General features: G+C 40.5%; 2 protein-coding genes across 6 annotated transcripts in view; one reads left to right on the forward strand and one right to left on the reverse strand.

Moving 5' to 3' along the window:
* slc49a4 (solute carrier family 49 member 4) overlaps positions 1-1,648 on the reverse strand; it is a 184,890-nt gene extending 183,242 nt beyond the window's left edge. The window contains exon 1 of one of the 3 annotated variants that reach the window (XM_051958967.1): positions 1,219-1,643. In XM_051958967.1, coding sequence (XP_051814927.1) covers positions 1,219-1,513 — 295 coding nt within the window. In that variant the 5' untranslated portion in view covers positions 1,514-1,643. Of the gene's footprint in view, positions 1-1,218 lie in introns of all 3 variants that reach the window. The other 2 variants (XM_051958966.1, XM_051958968.1) reach the window with 2 other exon arrangements.
* An 88-nt stretch (positions 1,649-1,736) lies between these two features.
* Positions 1,737-22,822, forward strand: part of hspbap1 (hspb associated protein 1) — a 41,846-nt gene continuing 20,760 nt past the window's right edge. The window contains exons 1-4 of one of the 3 annotated variants that reach the window (XM_051958963.1): positions 1,737-1,875; positions 3,386-3,607; positions 4,738-4,922; positions 9,511-9,647. In XM_051958963.1, coding sequence (XP_051814923.1) covers positions 3,412-3,607; positions 4,738-4,922; positions 9,511-9,647 — 518 coding nt within the window. In that variant the 5' untranslated portion in view covers positions 1,737-1,875; positions 3,386-3,411. The remainder of the gene's footprint in view (positions 1,876-3,385; positions 3,608-4,737; positions 4,923-9,510; positions 9,648-22,822) is intronic. The other 2 variants (XM_051958960.1, XM_051958961.1) reach the window with 2 other exon arrangements.

Consider the following 22,822-nt stretch of genomic DNA (forward strand, 5'->3'; position numbering starts at 1 on the left):
CATCTGAGCTGTGACTACTCAAAAAAAAACTTAGCGAGGTGTTCTGTGCTTTTTTGGAATCTGAACCCTTTTGTAAGAGAGAAGTTTGGAAAGGCATTCAAAACTTGCTACTTTGCCTCACTTGGTTTCTCAATTCCCTACACGGAACTCTGGACAGACCCTTTTCCACAAACTCACACTGATTTATAATTCAACAGTGGTATCGATCTGCCAAAGAAAAATATATAATACTAATTGTCAACAATCTTGATAACCAAGTGATCATTTAGATTAAGTATCCAGTGAAAATTGATATGTCTTGCTTTTTAAAATGTGATGGCAACAGCAAATTCTGATTTCAGCTGAAAGTTGTTTGACGGGGGGGGGGGGGGGGGGGGGGGGGGGCGGCTTAAAAATGAGCAAAAACATAATAATACTAGACTTGTTTAAGTCAGCAAATTAACCTACATGTTCTTCAACCTTTTCTCACTATCTTCAGTTCAAAATACACTACATACACTACATACAAGTACTATACTATATACATATATATATATATATATATATATATATACACACACACTATTAAATCGCTGGGCCGATTACAATCGAACTATTGCTTCAGTGAAAGTTAACGACGTTAACATCAGCGACAATACAGAGTTCAAATTTGAAATTAAATCGGCGGACATCCGCGGATCCGCGGAAAATTGCCATCTAGATATTCCTCATGACATGCAATTCTAATTTAATATTTTAGGGTATTTTTTTGTCTGTTTTTAGACTTTGTAGCATTCCTGTCGAATTATCTTACAGAATCTCAGGCTACGCAGCATTATTGACTAGAAAAGAACATATGAACACATTTATATCAAGTCATCAGTGTGAAGAGTTCCTTTGTCATCTCTTAAGATAAGAACTGGTGATTGGACCTGTTAAATTCAGTTGCTTGATTAGTTTATGACACACTGACAGACAGTGGCAGATGGGTTAGTGTTAGTAGAAAATGCCTGGAAATGAGCAAAATACCTCAAATTTGTAATTAGGCTGCACAACCATAACATTGGACATCACTAGCTAATCTGAAACTAAGCACATCCGACTATAATGTGTAGAATTCAGGTCAAGCAGCTGCACTAAACTTATTACCAATCAAAATATCAATAACAGAGTCAAAAACAAGAGTTGAAAGCTCACAGTGTGAGATAGGACACAGTGTACTAGTTCGGAACAACTCACCTTTTTTGTCCATTAACCACATAAACAGCAGCCAAGGGAAATAACCCACCGGGCCCCACAGCACCAACACCGCAATGTCGGACTTGGTGAAACCGTAAGCGTGAGCGGCCGAGTTCTGGATGGGACCCCAGAAGTTCCACACCATCCCCTGCATTAGTCCCAGCAGGGAAAACAGGGTCAAAACCAGCCATCTTCTCCCGTACACTCTGCTGTTTACTGGTGGACTGTTTGGCTCCACGTACGAAGGGGCGAGCAGCGGCTCTCTCTCGGCCTCGGTGCTCGAACCAGCACCCATAGCGGCTGGTCCGTTCGTCGGTTCTATTGGAATTTCGATTTCGACGGCTGTTCAACAGAGCGAGAATTGACAACTCTTTCGCCGACCACACAAACAAAAACAGCCAACTGCTTCTGTTTCTAATGTTTTCCTTCACTGCGCATGTCCGGACGGAAATACATTGGAGTGGAGGAAACTGTGGTCAAGGAGTTGCCATTTTAGCTCAACTGGTACATTAGCTTGAGCGCGGTTGTTGTCGCACAAACAGAGCCAAAATGGAGCACTTTCGCACTGGAGTGTTGCTGATGTAAATTATAGCTCCTACAGTGTCATGTGAGTTTTGTTTGCTTCCGTACGAACTTCAGCTACAAGTGTAAGGTAAGGTGAGTCCTTCGATTTTTTTTCTACTGGTACCCCCATTTCCGCGAAGCTATCCGCAGCTAGCTTTCTGGGGATATTTAAAATGTGGTGTTAACGCTATGACAGCGTATACTCAAGTAGTATTTACTCAGCAAGGTCGCATCTTTATTTATTGAAACAAGAACTGCGTTGAATGCCCATGACCTAATAATTTGAGACGTTTCATCTCTGGAGCAGTGGTCTCTCAGTTGTTCGCCAAGTTGCCGAGTCCTCAGCCAAAACTATGCCAAAACTACTCCTCAGCAAACAGGTTGCTCACCGTGTCACGAAAAGCTAGTTAGCCACTTCAGCCAAATGCTAACTTGCAGTAGTGATTGTTAGCGTTACAGAGTTACTCAGGTAAGAAATATTTTTAAGTAGTGACAATCCAACATACGAATGGAAAATAGAGTAGTTCTATTACAGAATAAGCACGAATTAAAACGAACTACCAGTAACATAAACTTACTGTAAAGAAAGTTAGCTTAGCACAATCAATTTGAGTTTGCCCACAAAAAAACATTAGGCTGGATGCAGGGTACTGTAATTGTATTCAATTTCTCTGATTTCCCTCAAATTTTGTATCACAAGCTCTGGAAATGGTTGCAATGAAAATTTAGACTTTCAGCACATATTTATTTACACATTAAAATTTGAGGCTATGTTTGAATGACAAGAACTGTAAGCATCAATTAAAGAAATAAGCCTGAAATTAAAATAGAAAATATGTCCATATTAGAAAAAGGTTTTCTTTGTTGTTTTTGTATTATTGTGATATGTGACCATATATGGTTCAATAAATATCACCGGTTGACTTCTGTATTATCAATTTTATTTAATTATGAAACATCTTTGTCCTCATGATTATTTGAACTGAAGTGGAATTTGAATTTTGAGTACAGAAACAAGTGAGTCTCAGTGCAAACTAATTAAAAAAAAATAGATATCCAATGTTAAATGTTCCCTCTCTTCTGTGGAGACTGTGTAAGTAGTGTAATTGTTCTGAAATAATTTTAAAAACTGACCCCTAGAGTCACTGGAGGTAAGATAATTCATTCTGTCAAGTAGATGAATATTTGCTTTAAGTGATTATTGATTACTTCCCTTACAGAATAAGATATCTGTATATTATCCAGGTTTGTGCTATAAGCAGTACAAACATGCTTGAAAATAAGGAAGGCTCAATTTCCTCTTGTCTCCAAATAGTCCTCAGGTTCCCTGCACTTTACGTGATAGCACAGTTTGGAGTTTTTAAGATTGTGTGTGACAGAGCATTGCGAGAGCAACAAATACAGTAGCAAAAACACACACAAACACAGCAGTTTTCTTTCCAGCCTGCTTAAAACGCAGCACAGTGGTGTTCAGTGTTATCCTACTGAAGACAGGGAGGTCTCAGCTAGCAGGCACTGGTATAACCGCTGTAAATGCCGGCTAATGTAACATCACAATTTAAGTTGTTAATCAGTTATTGTGTATCTTCATCCTGTGTTACAGCCTACTATCAGTGTGTCCCCTTGGCTATGGCTGCCACCACCTCCATCAAACCCTTCAGCCCAGAGGAAACCCGGAGGATTCTGGATCATTTGCAGCAGCCTGCAATCTTTCTGAACATGACCTGCAGCTGGCCTGTTCTCAGCTGGACAGTAGAGCATCTTTCTGGCTGCCTCGGTGACAAACTTGTCCGATTCAGACTCGGGAGGAAAGAGGAGACAAACGGTAAGAACGGAAAGTTAATCCAGACAGAAATGAGTTGATATGATTCCTGTTTAAGTAGTCACTTGGAATAAATGTGCAGAATAAAAGCACATGTGACCCCACAAAAGATTCAATCCAGGCTTCACACCAAAGTTTTATTTGAAATGACTGAATTAATAAATACACACGGCGTAGGACTGTGGGATTTTCTTTACACAAAGACATTAATCCAAAATGGTCTGTCTAAAGCACATTATTTAGCAGGGCAAGAAATTCACGGTCCCATTTAAAAATTCCAGTGTAACTGATAATTTCTCAATTTCAATATGCTAAATTAAAGAGATTATTCTGTTTTGTGTTTTCTATTACATCAGTTTACTGAGCCTCATATAGCAACTATCTGCTTTCACCCACTTCTCAATGAGCACATAATTGCCTACAACCTTGTGTCGTTTATCCTCGGACGTGACAATTTATACATTAGGGTAATCTGATTAAATATTGGATGCTGTTGAATGGTATAATTTATAATGTTACATAATTAATAAAAACACATACACTGAGGGGTTTTTGTCTGTGAGCAGCTGGTGTGTTTTGCCCTCCATGTGGCTCTAAAGCAGCTTCATTAAGGACTCTTTCTCTGATGAATGACGGAGAGCGTGTCCTCTGATAAAAGCCAGCTAATTTGATTTCTAAATCATCTTTTTTGGCTGTAACAATTGACAGGACAGCATTTCTTATCATGGATTTTAAATGTCATGACTCAACCGTAGACACACTTTGTTTACCAAAACAAAAGCAACAGTAAATCACTCAACTCTGATTAATTCATCTGTTAACCCATAAGAACCCAGACCCATTTTTCCTTAAAGGACTTAATGAGTTAAGATCAGAAATAAAACTTTACAAGGAAGAGACTTTGGCACTTAAAGTGCTTGTTAAACTGGTGTCACCGTGAGTTCTTATGGGTTAAAGTGTTTAAAAAATTCATACCTGTGGTGATGCGTAGCACTGTGATTCAGGCTCATGAATTATATATATATATTTTAATGGGGATCAATTGTGTCATTTCACTAAAACTTTATCACAGTTGTCCAGTGTTTGCTCTATGTCTAACCTGTGCATTTTGTGATTTTTCTTCTAATCTTCAGCTCCTGTATTTGAGACACAGTGTTCTTATGAGGAGGCTAAAGTGGCTCAGTTTCTCAGCTGGACCCAGGGTCAGTTTGGGACAGATGTGGGGCCTTTTTCTAAATATTCCCACTCAGAATATTGGGCCTACGCTGACTACAAATACATCGCCATGCTGTTTCACGATCAGCCTTCGATGTTTGAGGTAATAATCCTGCTGCTATACATACATGCTAAGATATAAATTCTATGCTCCTCCCTGTGTATTGTATATTACATTAATTTTACAACTGAGTTAAAAGTTAATACAGGTTTTCCTTAAAACTGCTCAAACAGTATCTGACAGCTATGTTTGAACTACAAGGGATCTAGTTGTACAAACTAGCTAGTTTGTACAACTCGTACAAACTATTAGTACCTCAGATGTTTGAATGACTTTACAGCTACAGGGCTTTTTAGAGAAACTTGCAACTTTTATACTCAGTTTGATGATGTGAAAATTACATCAGCTTTCCAATAAGCTAGGCTTGCACTAGCCGATCGCCACAGCGCCATTGGCACATTGTTTTGCTGGATGGTGCAGTCATTCTGAACCGTGTGAGCCACAGTGGCGCTCTATTTTTCTTGCAAGAAGCAACAGAAAAGGGTTCGACTTACTTTTTCTTCGAAACGCCCGAACAATAATATAAGAAAAACAAATGTACCAGTTTCTCTCAGCGGGCGTCGGAAATGGTCGGAGCCACCCGAATCTTGAGCACGCCCGTGTCATGACCCGCTCTCGGCCAATCGCAGAAAACCAGCTATTTTTACTGCGTGAAATCTCTGAATGGTGTGCCACAAGGCGAGTCATTTGCGATCAGGAAAAGCGAGAAAGAGGAGGTTTTTGTTGAGTTTATGCTACAGTTATGAGATATGGTACATAGTGAGGGTTGAAGAATTGGACATAGGAGGAAAAGAAGGTAAATTGGACATGAAATTAATACTTTAATGGGTCAAAAAGTTTTCATCATGAACATGTTTCAGGTACAGGTTTTTAAATGGCCAAATGCTCAGAGCAGCCGAGGAGGAGTGTAAAAACGATGAAAATAACAACATGCATACATATAACTAGAAATAAAATAGTTAAAATAGAACTGTTTAATTGAGCATTTTTTACCTCAAAATGCACCAGAATGCAGGAAAATGACTCAACTTTTTCCGCTATCACTGACACAGAAATTTGTGGCTTTTTGTGGCTCATTGTTATTGTTATGAGTGAGCCACAGTGGCTCTTCATTTCAAATTCCTAGTGCAAGCATAGAATAAGTCAGATCCAGGTTTTGTTTTGTTTTTGTATTTTAGGTTTTTCTGTCAGCATCCAAGATAAAAGCTCATGTTAATAAAATTTGAGGCTTATGATTCAGTGAAGTCACTTTATAACTACATGAATGAGTGTTGTAGTGTGTATTTCATAGCATATTGATTTTTAAATATTAAAGATACATCACAGGACCAAAATGTGTGTGGATATCTGGACGTTACACTACCAGAACCAAAATGAGAGATTCAAGGTTGGCTACTGATGCTACAATAAAGTCTGGCTCAAAGCTGGTGTTTCAGTTTATCCAGGTGTTTGATTGGGTTGAAAAAGAGGCTCTGTGTAGGTCAGATACTTGGAGTGAAGCGGGCATGTCAAAGATCACCACGGCTAAAAAGTGTGTGGACACAGGTGATCAGACTCATAGTGTACAATGTATCTTGCTTGGGGCCATTGCTTTTCTAGCAAAACATCCACTTTTTAATAAGTGAGTTTGATAAAAAAAGCTTTAAAATATGATTGAGCAAAGAGGTGGTTGTTACAAGAGCAGCAGAACAAGTTAAAGCAAATAAAAGAGAAGCCAGGCTCATTTTAAAAGCTGGTTTTGTTAGTGTTTTCATTGTATTCATGTATGATTAGCGTTTGTGTACTCAGATTTTCCCATTGTCAAGTGGGGCCTAGTTATTTGAGATCCCAGGAGCAACCACCACCTAAATAAAAGCTTTAAGCAAACCAATGAAAAGTTAAAATGAGAAACTATATAAGTTAACCACATGATTATGCTTATGCTTGATGCAAGAATGATTTTAATAGGCTGATATATATTCTGGAAATGATGATTGCTATAGAAGAGAATGATTTAAAATAAGTTATTTGATCATGCTAAGAAAAATGATTTAAAGAAGTGATTCAGTGTAACTAAGTGAGTTTTGAATGGAAGTAATCTGTGCTGTTCTGAGCTGTATGCAGACAGGATGGGAAAAGCAGAAGTCTCCTCAGAAATGAGGAACTTGGAGTTTCCACAGGATGACAGGATGGGCTCAGGCCTACATTGTCATGACAACTGAAGTGTGTGTAACAAGTGGATGTGTTAACAGAAAAGATGGAAAGAATGATGTATGCGTGATAGGAAGAAGGTTGTGTCTTAAACCTATGAATTAATTACCTGGGCGTACCTATTAGTTAGAATTGTGTGTGAAAATGTGTATGTGCTGAGCTGAAGCCGAGCTAGGGTATAAAACCCAGAGACACAGACACTGAATTCGGAGTTCTCCCCTGGAGGGGGGAGATGCTGCTCGCCGGAGCTGCCGGGGAGCATCGCCAAAGTTCTGAAGAGTCGACACCGGACCCTTTTGCCCAAGAGACGTGAAGACAACGCGGGACTTAGGCTCCAGAGTTCGCTGAGAACATCGTTGGAGGCAAAGTCTTTTTCTGACTTTGTTCAACAAGCGAAGACCACACTCTGCTGAAAGGAGAGTCCTGAGAGGTCTGCAGTTATCCAAAGAGATGAAGAGAGGACAGCACCCATGGCATCCAGAGAGGCACAGGAGGCAGCAGCAGAGGGCTGCTCCACTCCAGGGGCTGGAGGACCCAGTGACCCACCACAGCCTGATGAGACGGGTGCTTTCCACCACCACCATCCGACTGAGAAGACAGCTGAGACGCCCGCACTTGTGTTCCAGCTGCTACTAAAGATAACTGCCAGACCAACGATTGGCTATCGGGACCTCTCCACTCCCCCTGCCTATGAAGAACACCCTCTGCCCACAAAGAAGACTTCATACCGAGTCTGCTGGTCCACGGAGGAGTTCAACTAGATGCAGGTGAAGACCGGGCGTGGCAGCTAAGGCCTGGCTGTCCGCTCTCTCTCCTAAATTTACTAATTAGAGAAGATTCTTAGGTACGCTCAGCTTAGTTTAATTTAGTTAAGTTAGAAATAATCAGAAATAATTAAATTGTTTAATCATGAATAATGCTGTGCCCCTGCTAATAATTGCTTAATAAAACGCTATATTGCATTTAAAGAGAAGTCTAATGAAATGATTATGATTCACCTATTCTGCATAGTGGTAAAAAGTTAAGTTGATTGTGTGCATTAAATCTAATGGTTCTTAAAGGTTACTTTAATCCAACTAGTTATTTAAACATTACCCCTGAGGTTAGTTTTCCAAACCTCTAAAACGAACCTAGGAATATCAACAAGTGCCACAGTTTTAAGAGGAAAGCTGTCGTTAACAAACGTGGTCAATAAATCAATTCTACTACTTAGGAGGGCTGCTTAGTAAGAGAGTATTTATTGGAGTAAGAGGGGTAAGACGTTTGGAAGAAGACAGTTAGGACCTAGGCGAGTATTCCTCGACACCAGCTTAATTATTCTGCTGAAACCTGTTAGGTGGAATACTAATAGGCAGATAGAATCTGACCCTTTAAACGGAGAGCTGGTCCTGATTTAACCTGAGGCAAGGGTTAAAGAAGGCTATACTGAACGACACCATAAACAATGCATTAACATCTTGCTGCATCACTAGAGTTGTATCACATATGTGGGAATTTGTATTTATGTCTTATTTTGGTGTATATAAAACCAAATTGCATGGTGTTGCATACACTCAAAGCAGCAAACTTTTATTTACAGTGATTATTTAGAACTTCTTAAAGTTTAATTTTAAAACATTTCTTATGCATTTTTATCTCTTCATGCAGTTGCAAGAATTTTGAATTTTCAACAAATTAAAAATGAATAAATAAAATACAAAATTAAAAGAGTCAAAACATCCTCCTCCCAGGTCTCATTTACATTCTTACATTTTTTTTTGTTTTTTTTGACACTTTCAGTTATAATGTTAAGCTTTGTGCCCACCGGGATTTTATATTAGTGGCTATTCTAATCCCCCCTACTAGGTAGAGACATTAAAGCGTCATCCTTTCTTGAGCCACTGCCACAAATTTATTTATTTATTTTTTATCTATGTGATAAATTTTTATTGGACATCCACCTGCAATTATTACCTGCTGACATTCATGCCTTTGAGACAGGCAGACATGGGCTTTTTACAGGATAAATTGTGCTGGGGAAACTGCTGCCTGGAGGCAAGATTAGCCAGTCTGTCACTTATAGCAGTTCGCATATATGGCAATGACTTCATTATTCAGGATGCCGATGAGATTGCTGCACCTTTGTGTTCTGACCGTACATGATTGACTGGGTAGTTTTCCTCAAAAGATGACAAATACTGTAGCTCGGTTTCTCTCCACAGAAACCTCCATTGGTCACCTATAATAAGCCCTGTCAAAGGAGCTGATGAGACAGAGTTACATCTGTGAGAGAGAGAGATGTGATAGTTGTGAAAAATTTAAATCCTGTTTCCATGTCATATAATTATTGTGGACAAAACAAAAGAAACTAATTTAAAAATCAAAAATGGTTATTTCCACTTTCATATTATTTTGCATTGATAGGTGTCACTTGAATGTGGTATGTTTGTGTGTGTTGCAGGATGTAAAGTGGTCCGAATTTGGTTTCGAGGGACGTAATGGGAGAGAAAGCACCTTATGGATCGGCACAGAGGGGGCAAATACTCCGTGCCACCTTGACTCTTATGGCTGTAACCTGGTATTGCAGGTTCAAGGAAGGTAAGAACGATTATTGCAGGTGTTTGCTGCTTTATGTGCAGGAGAATCAGAAGACTGCAAGTTAGTAATGTAAAGTCTGAAATATCACATGAACAAGGAAGTTTTCTTGTTGGATGCAGGTAGATTTCGGCTGCTTTTTTGACCATGAATATAGGTCAAGAAGAGAAAAGACAATGAAATTAATATGTTTTGCAAAGAATGTGTGACTTTTAATTGTAAAAACTTAAACTTGCATGGATAGAAAGCTTACATTCCATAGAAAGCACTATTTTCTTACAGTATATTATGCTGACATTTTCACAGAAGTTGGTATTTGTCCAACTGAATTTATGAAAATAGTTTAAAATAATGTCCATAATTGATATTTTTATATAAGATACTTGAAATCAGGCATGAAAATCACATGTATACCATGGAGCTTGCTGCGCCTCTCAGTGCATTTAACTAATAATGATGATATGCACCCATTCAGGTATTATTTACAAAACTTTAAATAAAATATCATGTCACTTTTCTGTGGGCTGCACAGTGGTGTAGTGGTTAGCACTTTCGCCTTGCAGCAAGAAGATCCCAGTTCGAATCCCGGGGTGGGCCTGGGATCTTTCTGCATGGAGTTTGCATGTTCTCCCTTTGCATGCGTGGGTTTTCTCCGGGCACTCCCGATTCCAAAACTGTCCATCCATCCATCCTCAGTACACCGCTTTATCCTCACTAGGGTCAAGGGGGGTGCTGGAGCCTATCCCAGCTGACTCGGGCGAAGGCAGGGGACACCCTGGACAGGTCGCCAGTCTGTCGCAGGGCTACATATACAGACAGACAATCACATTCACACCTACGGGCAATTTAGAGTAAGCAATTAACCTCAGCATATTTTTGGACTGTGGGAGGAAGCCAGAGTGCCCGGAGAAAACCCATGCATGCACAGGAAGAACATGCAAACTCCATGCAGAAAGATCCCAGGCCCACCCCGGGATCTTCTTGCTGCAAGGCAAAAGTGCTAACCACTATGCCACTGTGCAGCCCAGTCTAAAAATATGCTGAGGTTAATTGACTATTCTAAATTGCCCGTAGGTGTGAATGCGAGAGTGACTGTTTGTCTGTATATGTAGCCCTGCGACAGGCTGGCGACCTGTCCAGGGTGTCCCCGGCCTTCACCGGAGTCAGCTGGGATAGGCTCCATCACCCCCCGCGACCCTAGTGAGGATAAAGCGGTGTATAGAGAGAATGGATCGCTTTCCTGTTTCACAGATTTGTGTGTTTTGGTTCAAGTCACAACAAAGACTTTAATTAAACGCAGCAGAAGTCAAAGTCCCCCTCCAGTCATTGATCAAAGCCCTAAAAACTAATCTCCATGCATCAAAATTGCATATTTAGTCTTTTTTTTTTCCATGAAAAGAAACTCTTAAAGCCTAGAAATGGCTTGGTTATATTTTCCACTTTAGCTTCCTCTAGATACAAGGGTCCTAAACTTGCGGCCCGTGGACCAATTGCGATATTTTGTGGCCCCCTACTTGACATTAAAGTTTAGTGTTGGCACAGCCCTCACCTTTTTCTGATACACATCTTTATTTTAAAAAACAAAAGTGGAACTGGAAAAATATGGTCAGATTCTTTATAACACCAGCTCAGAAACAATTCAAGGAGAGGCAGGTTGCTTGCTGGAGAGGATGTGGAAAATTGGGGGCAAACCATTGTGTTTTGGGGGTGTCCTTGGATTCATGGTTTTTGGAAGGTGATCAGAGATAGCATGGAGAAGGTTTTAGGAATCACGATTGATCTTTCTTTCCAGGTCTTATACTTTGGTAAGATGCCACCACAACTTACTGGGTACGCTAAGATCTACTTATCTAAAACTCTGCTGGTTGGCAGTAAAAAAGCCATTACAAAAAATGGCTATGTCAGGATCCCCATCTACAGAAGACTGGTTTAATGTGGTGCATGATATTTATGTAATGGAGAAAATAACATTTGCATTGAGACTCAAAACAGATATGTTTGAGAAATGTTGGAATGGTTGGATTGAGTTTATCAGCCCATATAGATCAGACTTTAATTGACGTAAACTGAAATATGACACTCCCTGGTTCTCAGCTACACAGGTTCATTTTGGGGTTTTTTTTGTTTTGTTTTTTGTTTGTTTTTTTGTTTTTGTCGGGTCGGATTATCTCTTTTTCTGGTGTGCATGTAGGTGTTCCATTTTTTTTTAATGATTTTTAAACACCTGTTTTGTATGTTTGTTCGTTTATAAATTTGGAAAAAGTTTGTAATGTACCTTTGTAAGAAATTGTGTATCTGCTGACACATTTATGGAATAAAAAGAGAATTTCAAAAAAAACAAAAACAAAACAAAACATATTTTTTGACCTTTTTCCGCATGGGTCACAAACTGGCGGATGGCGATCTGGATTCAGGCCACGATTCAAAATATTGGCAGGGCAAGCTGCAGCTCAGTTCTCCCATTAAGCAACAGTGATATAAGGGAGTGATATAAGTCAGGAAAAAACTGTAAAAGTGTTCAATTGTTTACAGTTTTGAGATTTAGATATTGTTAAAAGATGTACAGTGGGTACGGAAAGTGTTCAGACCGCTTGAAATTTTTCACTCTCTGTGTCATTGCAGCCATTTGCCAAAATCAAAAAAAGTTCATTTTATTTCTCATTAATGTACACTCAGCACCCCATTTTGACAGAAAAAACAGAAATGTATAAATTTTTGCAAATTTATTAAAAAAGAAAAACTGAAATATCACATGGTCAGAAGTATTCAGACCCTGTGCTCAGTATTGAGTAGAAGCACCCTTTTCAGCTAGTACAGCCATGAGTCTTCTTGGGAATGATGCAATAAGTTTTTCACACCTGGATTTGGGGATCCTTTGCCATTCTTCCTTGTGGATCCTCTCCAGTTCTGTCAGGTTGGATGGTGAACGTTGGTGGACAGCCATTTTGAGGTCTCTCCAGAGATGCTCAATTGGGTTTAGGTCAGGGCTCTGGCTGGGCCGGTCAAGAACGGTCACAGAGTTGTTCTGAAGCCACTCCTTTCTTATTTTAGCTGTGTGCTTAGGGTCGTTGTCCTGTTGAAAGGTGAACCTTTGGCCCAGTCTGAGGTCCTGAGCACTCTGGAAGAGGTTTTCCTCCAGGATATCTCTGTACTTGGCCGCATTCATCCTTCCTTCAATTGCAACCGGTTGTGCTGTCCCAGCAGCTGAAAAACACCCCCACAACATGATGCTCCCACCACCATGTTTCACTGTAGGGATTGTATTGGGCAGGTGATGAGCAGTGCCTGGTTTTCTCCACACATACCGCTTAGAATTAACACCAAAAAGTTCAGTCTTGGTCTCACCAGAGCAGAGAATCTTATTTCTCATAGTCTGGGAGTCCTTCATGTGTTTTTTGGCAAACTCTATGCGGGCTTTCATGTGTCTTGCACTGAGGAGAGGCTTCCGTCGGGCCACTCTGCCATAAAGCCCCGACTGGTGGAGGGCTGCAGTGATAGCTGACTTTGTGGAACTTTCTCTTATCTCCCGACTGCATCTCTGGAGCTCAGCCACAGTGATCTTTGGGTTCTTCTTTACCTCTCTCACCAAGGCTCTTCTCCCACCATTGCTCAGTTTGACTGGACGGCCAGGTCTAGGAAGAGTTGTGGTCGTCCCAAACTGCTTCCATTTGAGGATTATGGAGGCCACTGTGCTCTTAGGAACCTTGAGTGCTGCAGAAATTCTTTTGTAACCTTGGCCAGATCTGTGCCTTGCCACAATTCTGTCTCTGAGCTCCTTGGGCAGTTCCTTCGACCTCATGATTCTCATTTGCTCTGACATGCACTGTGAGCTGTAAGGTCTTATATAGACAGGTGTGTGCCTTTCCTAATCAAGTTCAATCAGTTTAATTAAACACAGCTGGACTCCAATAAAGAAGTAGAACCATTCGAGGAGGATCAGAACAAATGGACATGTGAGTTAAATATGAATGTCGCTGCAAAGGGTCTGAATACTTCTGACCATGTGATATTTCAGTTTTTCTTTAATAAATTTGCAAAAATTTCTACATTTCTGTTTTTTTCTGTCAAGATGGGGTGCTGAGTGTACATTAATGAGAAATAAAATGAACTTTTTTGATTTTGGCAAATGGCTGCAATGACACAGAGTGAAAAATTTCAAGGGGTCTGAATACTTTCCGTACCCACTGTATATAAGTTGGTTCAGTCAATATTTTGTCAAGTTCTGCACTTTATTTTAAGATGTACAGTGATTTGTTAATAAATGTGTAAATGTTTTTGAACCGTACTGAATTTATTTGACTTAACGGTCAATTATTGATTACGTGTAGACACTAATAGAGCTACAAGGTTACATCAACATACAGCGCCCTCCATAATTATTGGCACCCCTGGTTAAGATGTGTTCTTTAGCTTCTAATAAATTCATTTTTTTTTCCTAAATAATATAGGACCACAATGGGAAAAAAAGAGGAAAATCCAACCTTTAATTAAAGTGCATTTATTCAGTGGGGGGGGGGAAATCACACATTAAGAAATAATTATTTTACATCAAATCATTTGTGCCACAATTATTAGCACCCCTGATGTTAATACTTTGTACAACCCCTTTTTGCCAACAAAACCACACCCAATCTTCTCCTATAATACATTTTTCAACAACTTTCAGTGTGAGCATATGCTTCTGCATTAAAAATTAAATTTATTTTAAGGCTTTCAACCCATCTTAACCAGGGGTGCCAATAATTATGGAAGGCGCTGTATATCACATTAATTCAATGTAGTGAGATCCAGGTTTAAGTGACCAGAACATTCCACAGGAAGTCCCCTCCTCAGATAACAACAAACTCTCTCCTCTCAGAAAGCTTAAACAAACAAGACTAAGAGCCCAAAGTGCTTTTTTATGACCAGAGAGAGCCCTGTATCATCCCAGATGCGATTCAGAGACATCTGTACCATTCACCAGGACACCCTAAGTTCATGTTTATGACGACCTCTGACATTGCTTAAGAGACTCCTTTTTGCAGGCTATCACTATTTCTGTATTGAATTGGGACATGTATGCTTTCATGTATTTTTAACTTCACATACAGACCCTTTTTGCAGAGGACTGCTAACACCTTTAAGTTTAATTACCATTTAAATGTTTGTGGTCCACACTGACAGAACTTTCACACCTTCTTAAGGAACTGTTGTTTGCAACTCTGGAAAGTGCTTTGATGAACTAAATGTCCTCGCAGCTGGACCTCTGCTGCTCTCCCGGTCTGCCATCAGATAAGCAGGATCATAAATATTCTAATGACCTGCTTCTCATCTCTGAAAGGCTAGCAGAGACTTTCTCATTTGTTCAGCCACAGAACTTCTAAAACTCATATTCAGAAATGTATTTTTGTTATTCTGTGTTTACAAAAGATATAGTGAGATGTCAACATGCATTTTGAACCAACTCCTGTTTTTCTAGCTGGTTTAGATCGAAAGTTATCAAACCTATTGTGTTGCTCATGAACAGTACATTTTGCTTCCACAGCTCAACATTGCCCCCTATTGACGTCGGAATGCCATGACATTATCGAGATTTACAGTGTATTAATCATAAAACTTCGCTTTATCCAGGTTTCAAAGAAGTGAAAACTGTTTTATTCTGCCTTGTATGAACGTATGTTACCATGTCTTCACTGTGATACATATAATAACCATTAGAATGCACACGAACATATAAATAGAAACTAGAACTCACATATTCTTAGACTAGCTTGTATAATCAGTTTATTTTATCTTTGATTGTTTAAAATATATTGTAAGGACCATGGAGGAGTAAACAGATCGTTCTTTTTGCGCGTTTTAATATTTTTAATCCTTATTTGATCCGGTTTCATCTCTCCCCTCTGAGCCAAAGGAGGCTGCGCTTCGCCACCGACACTTCCACGCCCCTTTTCAGAGAAAATCCTTAAAACCAGCCATCTCACGTGGCTCGCTCTCTCTTACGCCTTTGTCTCTTCTTCCTAACGCTTTTAACTAGAAACTAAGTCCGAGCGATTCCTTTGTTTTCCTTTGGCGCCTTTCTTTTTCTATTTTACTATAAGCTCATCCTGGCTACAGAGCGGGCCTCTGTTAACCACGACTCTTAATCAATTTTTTCCTTTTAATCAAAGAATAGATATCTTCGCTCACTACTTAAACAAATCAAGTCCATTTTTGTTTGAAGACAATTATTTTAATCAAGAATTATTCCGATTCCGTTTCGTGGCTCCGACAGTTTCTTTAGAGGCTTCTTTACCTATCTGCTCTACAGCCAAAACCACCGGCAGAGATAGACAAGAGCCTGCGGTTTTGTTTTGTTTATCAAGCTATTTTTCGGTCAAGTCAACCCCAGAGAAAGACGAACGATTCCTGCGTGCTCTCCACCATCTGCTGAGATCCACCCAGCTGGCCCGAACCGAACCAGAGGCGCTCAAAAGCATCAGCAGGCAGGACGCTAAGACGTTGCCATAGCGACAGACTTCATGACTCGGGGATCCGCCAAGGATTGAAGTTCCGTTCAAGACGCAACGTGGTCCCAGCCGCAACGAACTCTGAGCGACCCGTTCTCCAACAAAGTAAGCCAGCAAACACATTGGTGTGATCTGAATTATTGGGTTGACGTCTCAAAATAGCTTGAAATCTTCCTTAAATAGCTCCTGAAATCTTCCTTTTAATTACTCCGTTAGTCACTTATCAGTCGTTCATTTTCCAAATTATTTAATCATCTCGTCATACCTTCAGCGGTCTGATTACTCAGTCCATAATCCTAGTTAGAAATGCAAATCTGAATAATTAACACACACACACACACACACACACACACACACACACACACACACACACACACACACACACACACACACACACACACACACACACACACACACCCATCTATCATCACCTACACCCACACACACACACACACCCATTATACTTATTACTGTATTAATCACTGTTTTGTTATTAGTTTTAGTCAATAAATATCTTTCATTTAACCCAAAATTACAGTCTCTTTTGCGTTTATATATGTTGACTGGGGTCAATGTTTTTCGAGGATTCTCGACATTCAGATATTAGACTGATTAACTAATCAAAATTTTCAATCCATTAATAATATTTTCTTATTAAGATTGATTAATAATTCCGCGGTAAATCGACTGGGTGGTGCCCCGATTCATAAACTACAAACAACGAGTGCATACTTATTAAATTAACGTTTAATAAGGCAATATCGCTACATCAAGTTAGACAATATAATACTCCAGACCTTTGCTTTAATACATTTTCTCTGACTGGACTCGAATTTTAGTTGAATACCCCTGGCTTAATTGATAAGACAGCAGTGAGAGACAAGAAAGTAGCAAAGGGCCATGAGCTGGATTCGAACTCATGACTGCTGCGTCGGGGACTATAGCCCCTCGTTATGGGAGCATCTTCAAGCCATACTGAGGGTCTCAACTGCTTCCTCCCTCAAGCCAAATGTGACTCAGCTATGTTAGAGGAACGCTGCCAGGTCTCTGGCAGCAAAGAGTAGGCAAGAGAACCGTATGTTCTGAAGAGTCGTTCATGTTCTGAATAAACACTCATGTTGAACAACTGTTAATGATAAAGATTTAGAAGATTGGATGAGTTGCACTTTTTTTTGGAATATATGATGTGGCCCAGCCTCACTCAGACTCTACCTTCAGTGGCCCTCAAGTAAACAGAGGTGGAGACCCCTGCTCTAGAACGTGCACCTCTCTCCATCATCCTCTCTGCAACTTGCTGTAGCTCGAGCACACCCGCTCACCTACAACTGCAAAAACACTGTTGAATTACTCTGCACTATTCAATAGCAGGTTGTAATATTGGAGTAATTCCATCGTATATGTTCAAACTGAGAACCAATTCTGAAGAAGAGCAATTATTCCTGAAAGGCCCACCTTGCAAGTTGACAGGAATGATATCTTTTATTTATCTGTGTTTATGAGACTGCTTCTTTACTCATGATTTGTCTTCCATCTTCTAAAACACTATGGACATGTTAACAAGGTAAAAACTGGATTTTTACCTGAGAGAGCTTTAAATTTAAGGCTTATTATTATTAACTATTAGTCTAGGTGGCTGTGGAGCTGAAGAGATGGCATAATGGCCACGCTACAGTAAGAAATATTTGTTTCTCTACACTGGTGGTATACAGTCTATGATATTGCACTATGGTGCCAGCCCAAATACTGGAATCAGAAATATGAAACAATGAAAAAGTACTCACTATCTGTATGTGAAATGAAGATTAACAGTTTTCAGTAATCCTTTTTACCGCCCGGCAAAACTGCGTTTTCCGAAAGGTATTGTTTTGAGCTGCATGGTCTTGGTTGCTTGCTTGCTTGCTTGTTTGTCTGTAACAATTTGGTTTCCGCTCGATAACTCGATCAAATATTGATGTAGCCTCACCATATTTGGTACACAGGTGTACCATAATAAGACACAGGTCAAGTTCGAATTTGGTTACCTTGACCTCATTTTCAAGGTCACAGGGGTCATCTTTGTCGCCGGGCGGTCCAAGTTTGGTAAAACTTCTTGTTTACTATGTTCATCTAAATTTTGCTTGGATTTCTTGAAAAAAATCACATTTTCTTTCTCAAAACAGGTGTACATTGATTTTTAAATTAATCAGCAGAAAAAATGTCAAGAAAGAGATGCTTCCTAAGAGTTGTCAAACAAAATGTGACACCACAGTGTCATGTGCATTTAAAGGTGGAATCTGTGATTCTTGAGAAAGATTTTTGATATTTAGCTACTTCGAACATTTAGTTATCATGTGTCAGATTTACCCTCCCACTGCCCCCTTTCCACCCCATTTTTCCTCATTTTCCATCTGTACTGTGCACAACCTTTGCACAAAACAGGATATTTTTCTTAGTTTATAAGAAACGTTTATAAAAGTAGTCTAAATATGGACAGAATGGACAGCTAGTGGTCCCACGATGAGATATTCACTCAATTTATTGAATGTTTTTCTGGATTATAATCCAAAATTCAGGATTCCATACAACCACATCTGTATTTCACTAATGTGGCAGTTGTAAAAGTTTGCTGCTAAGCGACAGCATCGGGCCCCTCCATGGCACAGAAAAAATGCAGAATACTGTAACTGCTGATACTGAGCGTAATCTATCCTCTGCCCTCTGAACAAGAAGTTAATTCCTCACAGAGCTCAGCCTGAAAGAGAGGGGAATGGAGACAGAGGGTGAGATGTGCGAGTCAAGAAATAAAAGGAAGAAAGTCTACCTTATCTTGTTCTGCTCTTCCCCTAGAGACAACAATTTCACTTCACTCCTTCTTATTGGGTGTCAAGCTCTTTTTATTTTGTATTGATCTCAGAGAATGAAATTGAACTGAATCGGTCCTTTGACACTATGAAAATACAACAGTGCTGATTAATACTATGATATTTGTGGCAATGTAGCCGCAAGGGGACATAAGCCAGTGTCTTATTGTGCCGGTCCCAAGCCCGGATAAATACAGAGAGTTGTGGCAGGAAGGGCATCCGACATAAAACTTTGGCCAAATCAAACATGCAAATCAAATGTATGACTTCCATACCGGATCGGTCGAGGCCCGGGTTAACAGCGACCGCCATCGGTGCTGTCGACCTACAGGGTGCCGGTGGAAAATGGACTACTGTCGGTCGAAGAAGGAGGGGAGGAAGGTGTGTTCGTAGGAAGAGAGAGAAGAGGAACACCAAGAGTCTAGGACTGAGAGTAGGGACTTTGAATGTTGGAACTATGACAGAAAAAGGTAGAGAGCAAGTTGACATGATGCAGAGGAGGAAGGTGGACATACTGTGTGTCCCGGAGACCAGGTGGAAAGGTAGTAAAGCAAGAAGTTTAGGAGCAGGGTTCAAGTTGTTCTATCATGGTGTAGATAGAAAGAGAAATGGAGTAGGAGTTATCTTGAAGGAGGAGTTTGTTAGGAATGTCCTGGAGGTAAAAAGAGTGTCAGATCGAGTGATGAGCCTGAAGCTAGAAATCGAAGCTGTGATGTTCAATGTTGTTAGTGGGTATGCTCCACAGGTAGGATGTGAGCTGGAGGAGAAGGAGAAATTCTGCTTGGACCTTGTTGAAGTGATACAGAGCATCCCTAGAAGTGACTTGTATGCTAGGTTGGACAGTAAGGAGGGAGAGACTGACCTGTATAGGTTGGCAAGGGAGAGACAGAGATGGGAAGGACGTGCAGCAGGTTAGGGTGATAAAGGATAAGGATGGAAGTGTGTTGACAGGTGCCAATAGTGTGATGGGAAGATGGAAAGAGTGCTTTGAAGAGTTGATGAATGAGTAAAATGAGAGAGAATGAAGAGTAGAAGAGGTGACTGTTGTGGACCAAGAAGTAGCAAAGATTAGTAAGGATGAAGTGAGGAGGGCATTGAAGAGGATGAAGAGTGGAAAGGCACTTGGTCCTGATGATATACCTGTGGAGGTATGGAAGTGTCTTGGAGAGGTAGCAGTAGAGTTTCTGACTGGGTTGTTCAACAGGATCTTAGATAGTGAGAAGATACCCGAGGAATGGAGGAGAAGTGTGCTGGTGCCCATCTTTAAGAACAAGGGAGATGTGCAGAGTTGTGGCAACTACAGAGGAATAAAGCTGATGAGCCACACGATGAAGCTATGGGAAAGAGTAGTTGAAGCTAGACTAAGTGCAGAGGTGAACATCTGTGAGCAGCAGTATGGTTTCATGCCAAGAAAGAGTACAACAGATGCAATATTTGCTTTGAGGACGTTGATAGAGAAGTACAGAGAAGGTCAGAAGGAGCTGCACTGTGTCTTTGTAGATCTGGAGAAAGCTTATGACAGGGTGCCCAGAGAGGAACTGTGGTTTTGTATGAGGAAGTCTGGAGTGGCAGAGAAGTATGTTAGAGTGGTGCAGGACATGTATGAGGACTGTAAGACAGTGGTGAGGTGTGCTGTAGGTGTGAGAGGAGTTCAAGGTAGAGGTGGGACTACGTGAGCCCCTTCTTGTTTGCTATGGTGATGGACAAGATGACAGACGAGGTTAGACAGGAGTCTCCATGGACTATGATGTTTGCAGATGACATTGTGATATGTAGTGAGAGCAGGGAACAGGTGGAGGAGAAGCTAGAGGCGTGGAGGTTTGCCCTGGAAAGGAGAGGAATGAAGGTTAGCCGCAGCAAGACGGAGTATCTGTGTGTGAATGAGAGGGACCCAAGTGGAAGAGTGAGGTTACAGGGAGAAGAGATCATGAAGGTGGAGGATTTTAGGTACTTAGGGTCAACAGTCCAGAGCAATGGAGAGTGTGGAAAAGAGGTGAAGAACTGTGTACAGGCAGGCTGGAACGGCTGGAGAAAAGTGTCAGGTGTGATAAGAGTTTCAGCTAAAATGAAAGGAAAGGTTTACAAAACTGTGGTGAGACCAGCCATGTTTGTTTGGTCTGGAGACAGTGTCCTTGAGGAAAAGACAGGAGGCAGAGCTGGAGGTAGCAGAACTGAAGATGCTGAGGTTCTCTTTGGGAGTGACCAGGATGGATAGGATCAGGAATGAGTACATCAGAGGGACAGCACATGTTAGAGGCTTTGGAGATAAAGTCAGAGAGGCCAGACTAAGATGGTTCAGACATGTACAGAGGAGAGAGAGTGAATATATTGGTAGAAGGATGCTGAGTTTCCCACTGCCAGGCAGGAAAGACCAAAGAAAGAAGGAAGACCAAAGAGGAGGTTTATGGATGTGGTTAAAGAGGACATGAAGGTAGCTGGTGTGAGAGAAGAAGATGCAGCAGACAGGGTTAGATGGAGGCAATTGATTCACTGTGGCGACCCCTGAAGAAGAATATTTGTGGCAGTGGTGAGTCAGAAGAATGGAAAACAATAGTGGCCCTATTGGGTGTTATCGTCTCATAGAACAAAATTTTAAATTTTATCAAATTTAAAAGTGACTGGTGATATTTTAAAACCATCAAATCAAGAAAAGTAATCTGATTGCTGTTGATTGTCAAATGGAGTCATCACATGACCAGTTAGCACAGTGAATTAGTCAAAGGATGGAAAAATAAACTACCAGACAGCATTTTTGATAAACTTGAAGTGAGAACAATTTAAGAATAAAAAAAACTCTTTCTTGTTCTTCTTTCGAATGTGCATGAAATTGTTTTTAAATTTGACTAGTCTTTCACTGGGGCTGCACAGTGGAGTAGTGGTTAGCACTTTCGCCTTGCAGCAAGATGTAGCGGTACTACGTTATGATTTATTGCTCTCGTTATTAATAATTGGGGCACCACCCTAGATCTCTAGGGAAAAATTAATATTAATAAAAAATGGAATATTCATAAAAATTTTGATCAATCTCATATCAAAAAGTCTTGAATCCTCGGTTAAATTGACCACATTCTACACAAAGAAACACAAGACTGTAGTTTGATCTAAAATGAGGTATTTATTAACTATTCTATGAAAATAACGACAAGTGAACTATGTACAATGTAGATATGGTGTGTGTGTGTGTGTGTGTGTGTGTGTGTGTGTGTGTGTGTGTGTGTGTGTGTGTGTGTGTGTGTGTGTGTGTGTGTGTGTGTGTGTGTGTGTGTGTGTGTGTGTGTGTGTGTGTGTGTGTGTGTGTGTGTGTGTGTGGTGTGTGTGTGCATGCGTGTGTGGTGTGAGGGATGTGGAAGTAGGTGTGAGAGAGAAGGAAATATGGTGAGGATTAGCCAGAGCTAACCTGACGAGGTAACCGGTAATTTGGATTAAGAATTCTAATGATTTGTAAAAGAATAAATTGATTAAATGAATTAAATGACCAAGCGGTTAGTACATCACCCATAGAATGGAATCAGAGCAAACTCAGCTGGAGTTATTGAAGTGAACCGTCATGGGGCTGGGACTTGCGGGGCCTTCAGATTATGCAGCTCAACCGTCTGGACTTGCCGGTTCGGAGCGGTGTGTCGTCGTTCTGGCCACGCCTAGATGTCCTGCCGCGGGTTGATCGGTTCTATGCAAAGACCTGATCCAGCAGGCCTCCGGAGTTCTCAGCTGAGTGTTGCTTGGTTTAAAATGATGGTTCTCAGGCTTTAGCCAAGAAAAACGGGTGTTGATGAAAAATTGTCAAAATTAAGAAAAATAAATGCTGGTTCTGAATCGGTTCTTCAGATTAAAACGAATAACGAGCAAAATG

The sequence above is a fragment of the Acanthochromis polyacanthus genome, chromosome 14 (assembly GCF_021347895.1).
Source record: "Acanthochromis polyacanthus isolate Apoly-LR-REF ecotype Palm Island chromosome 14, KAUST_Apoly_ChrSc, whole genome shotgun sequence".
NCBI lineage: Eukaryota > Metazoa > Chordata > Actinopteri > Pomacentridae > Acanthochromis > Acanthochromis polyacanthus.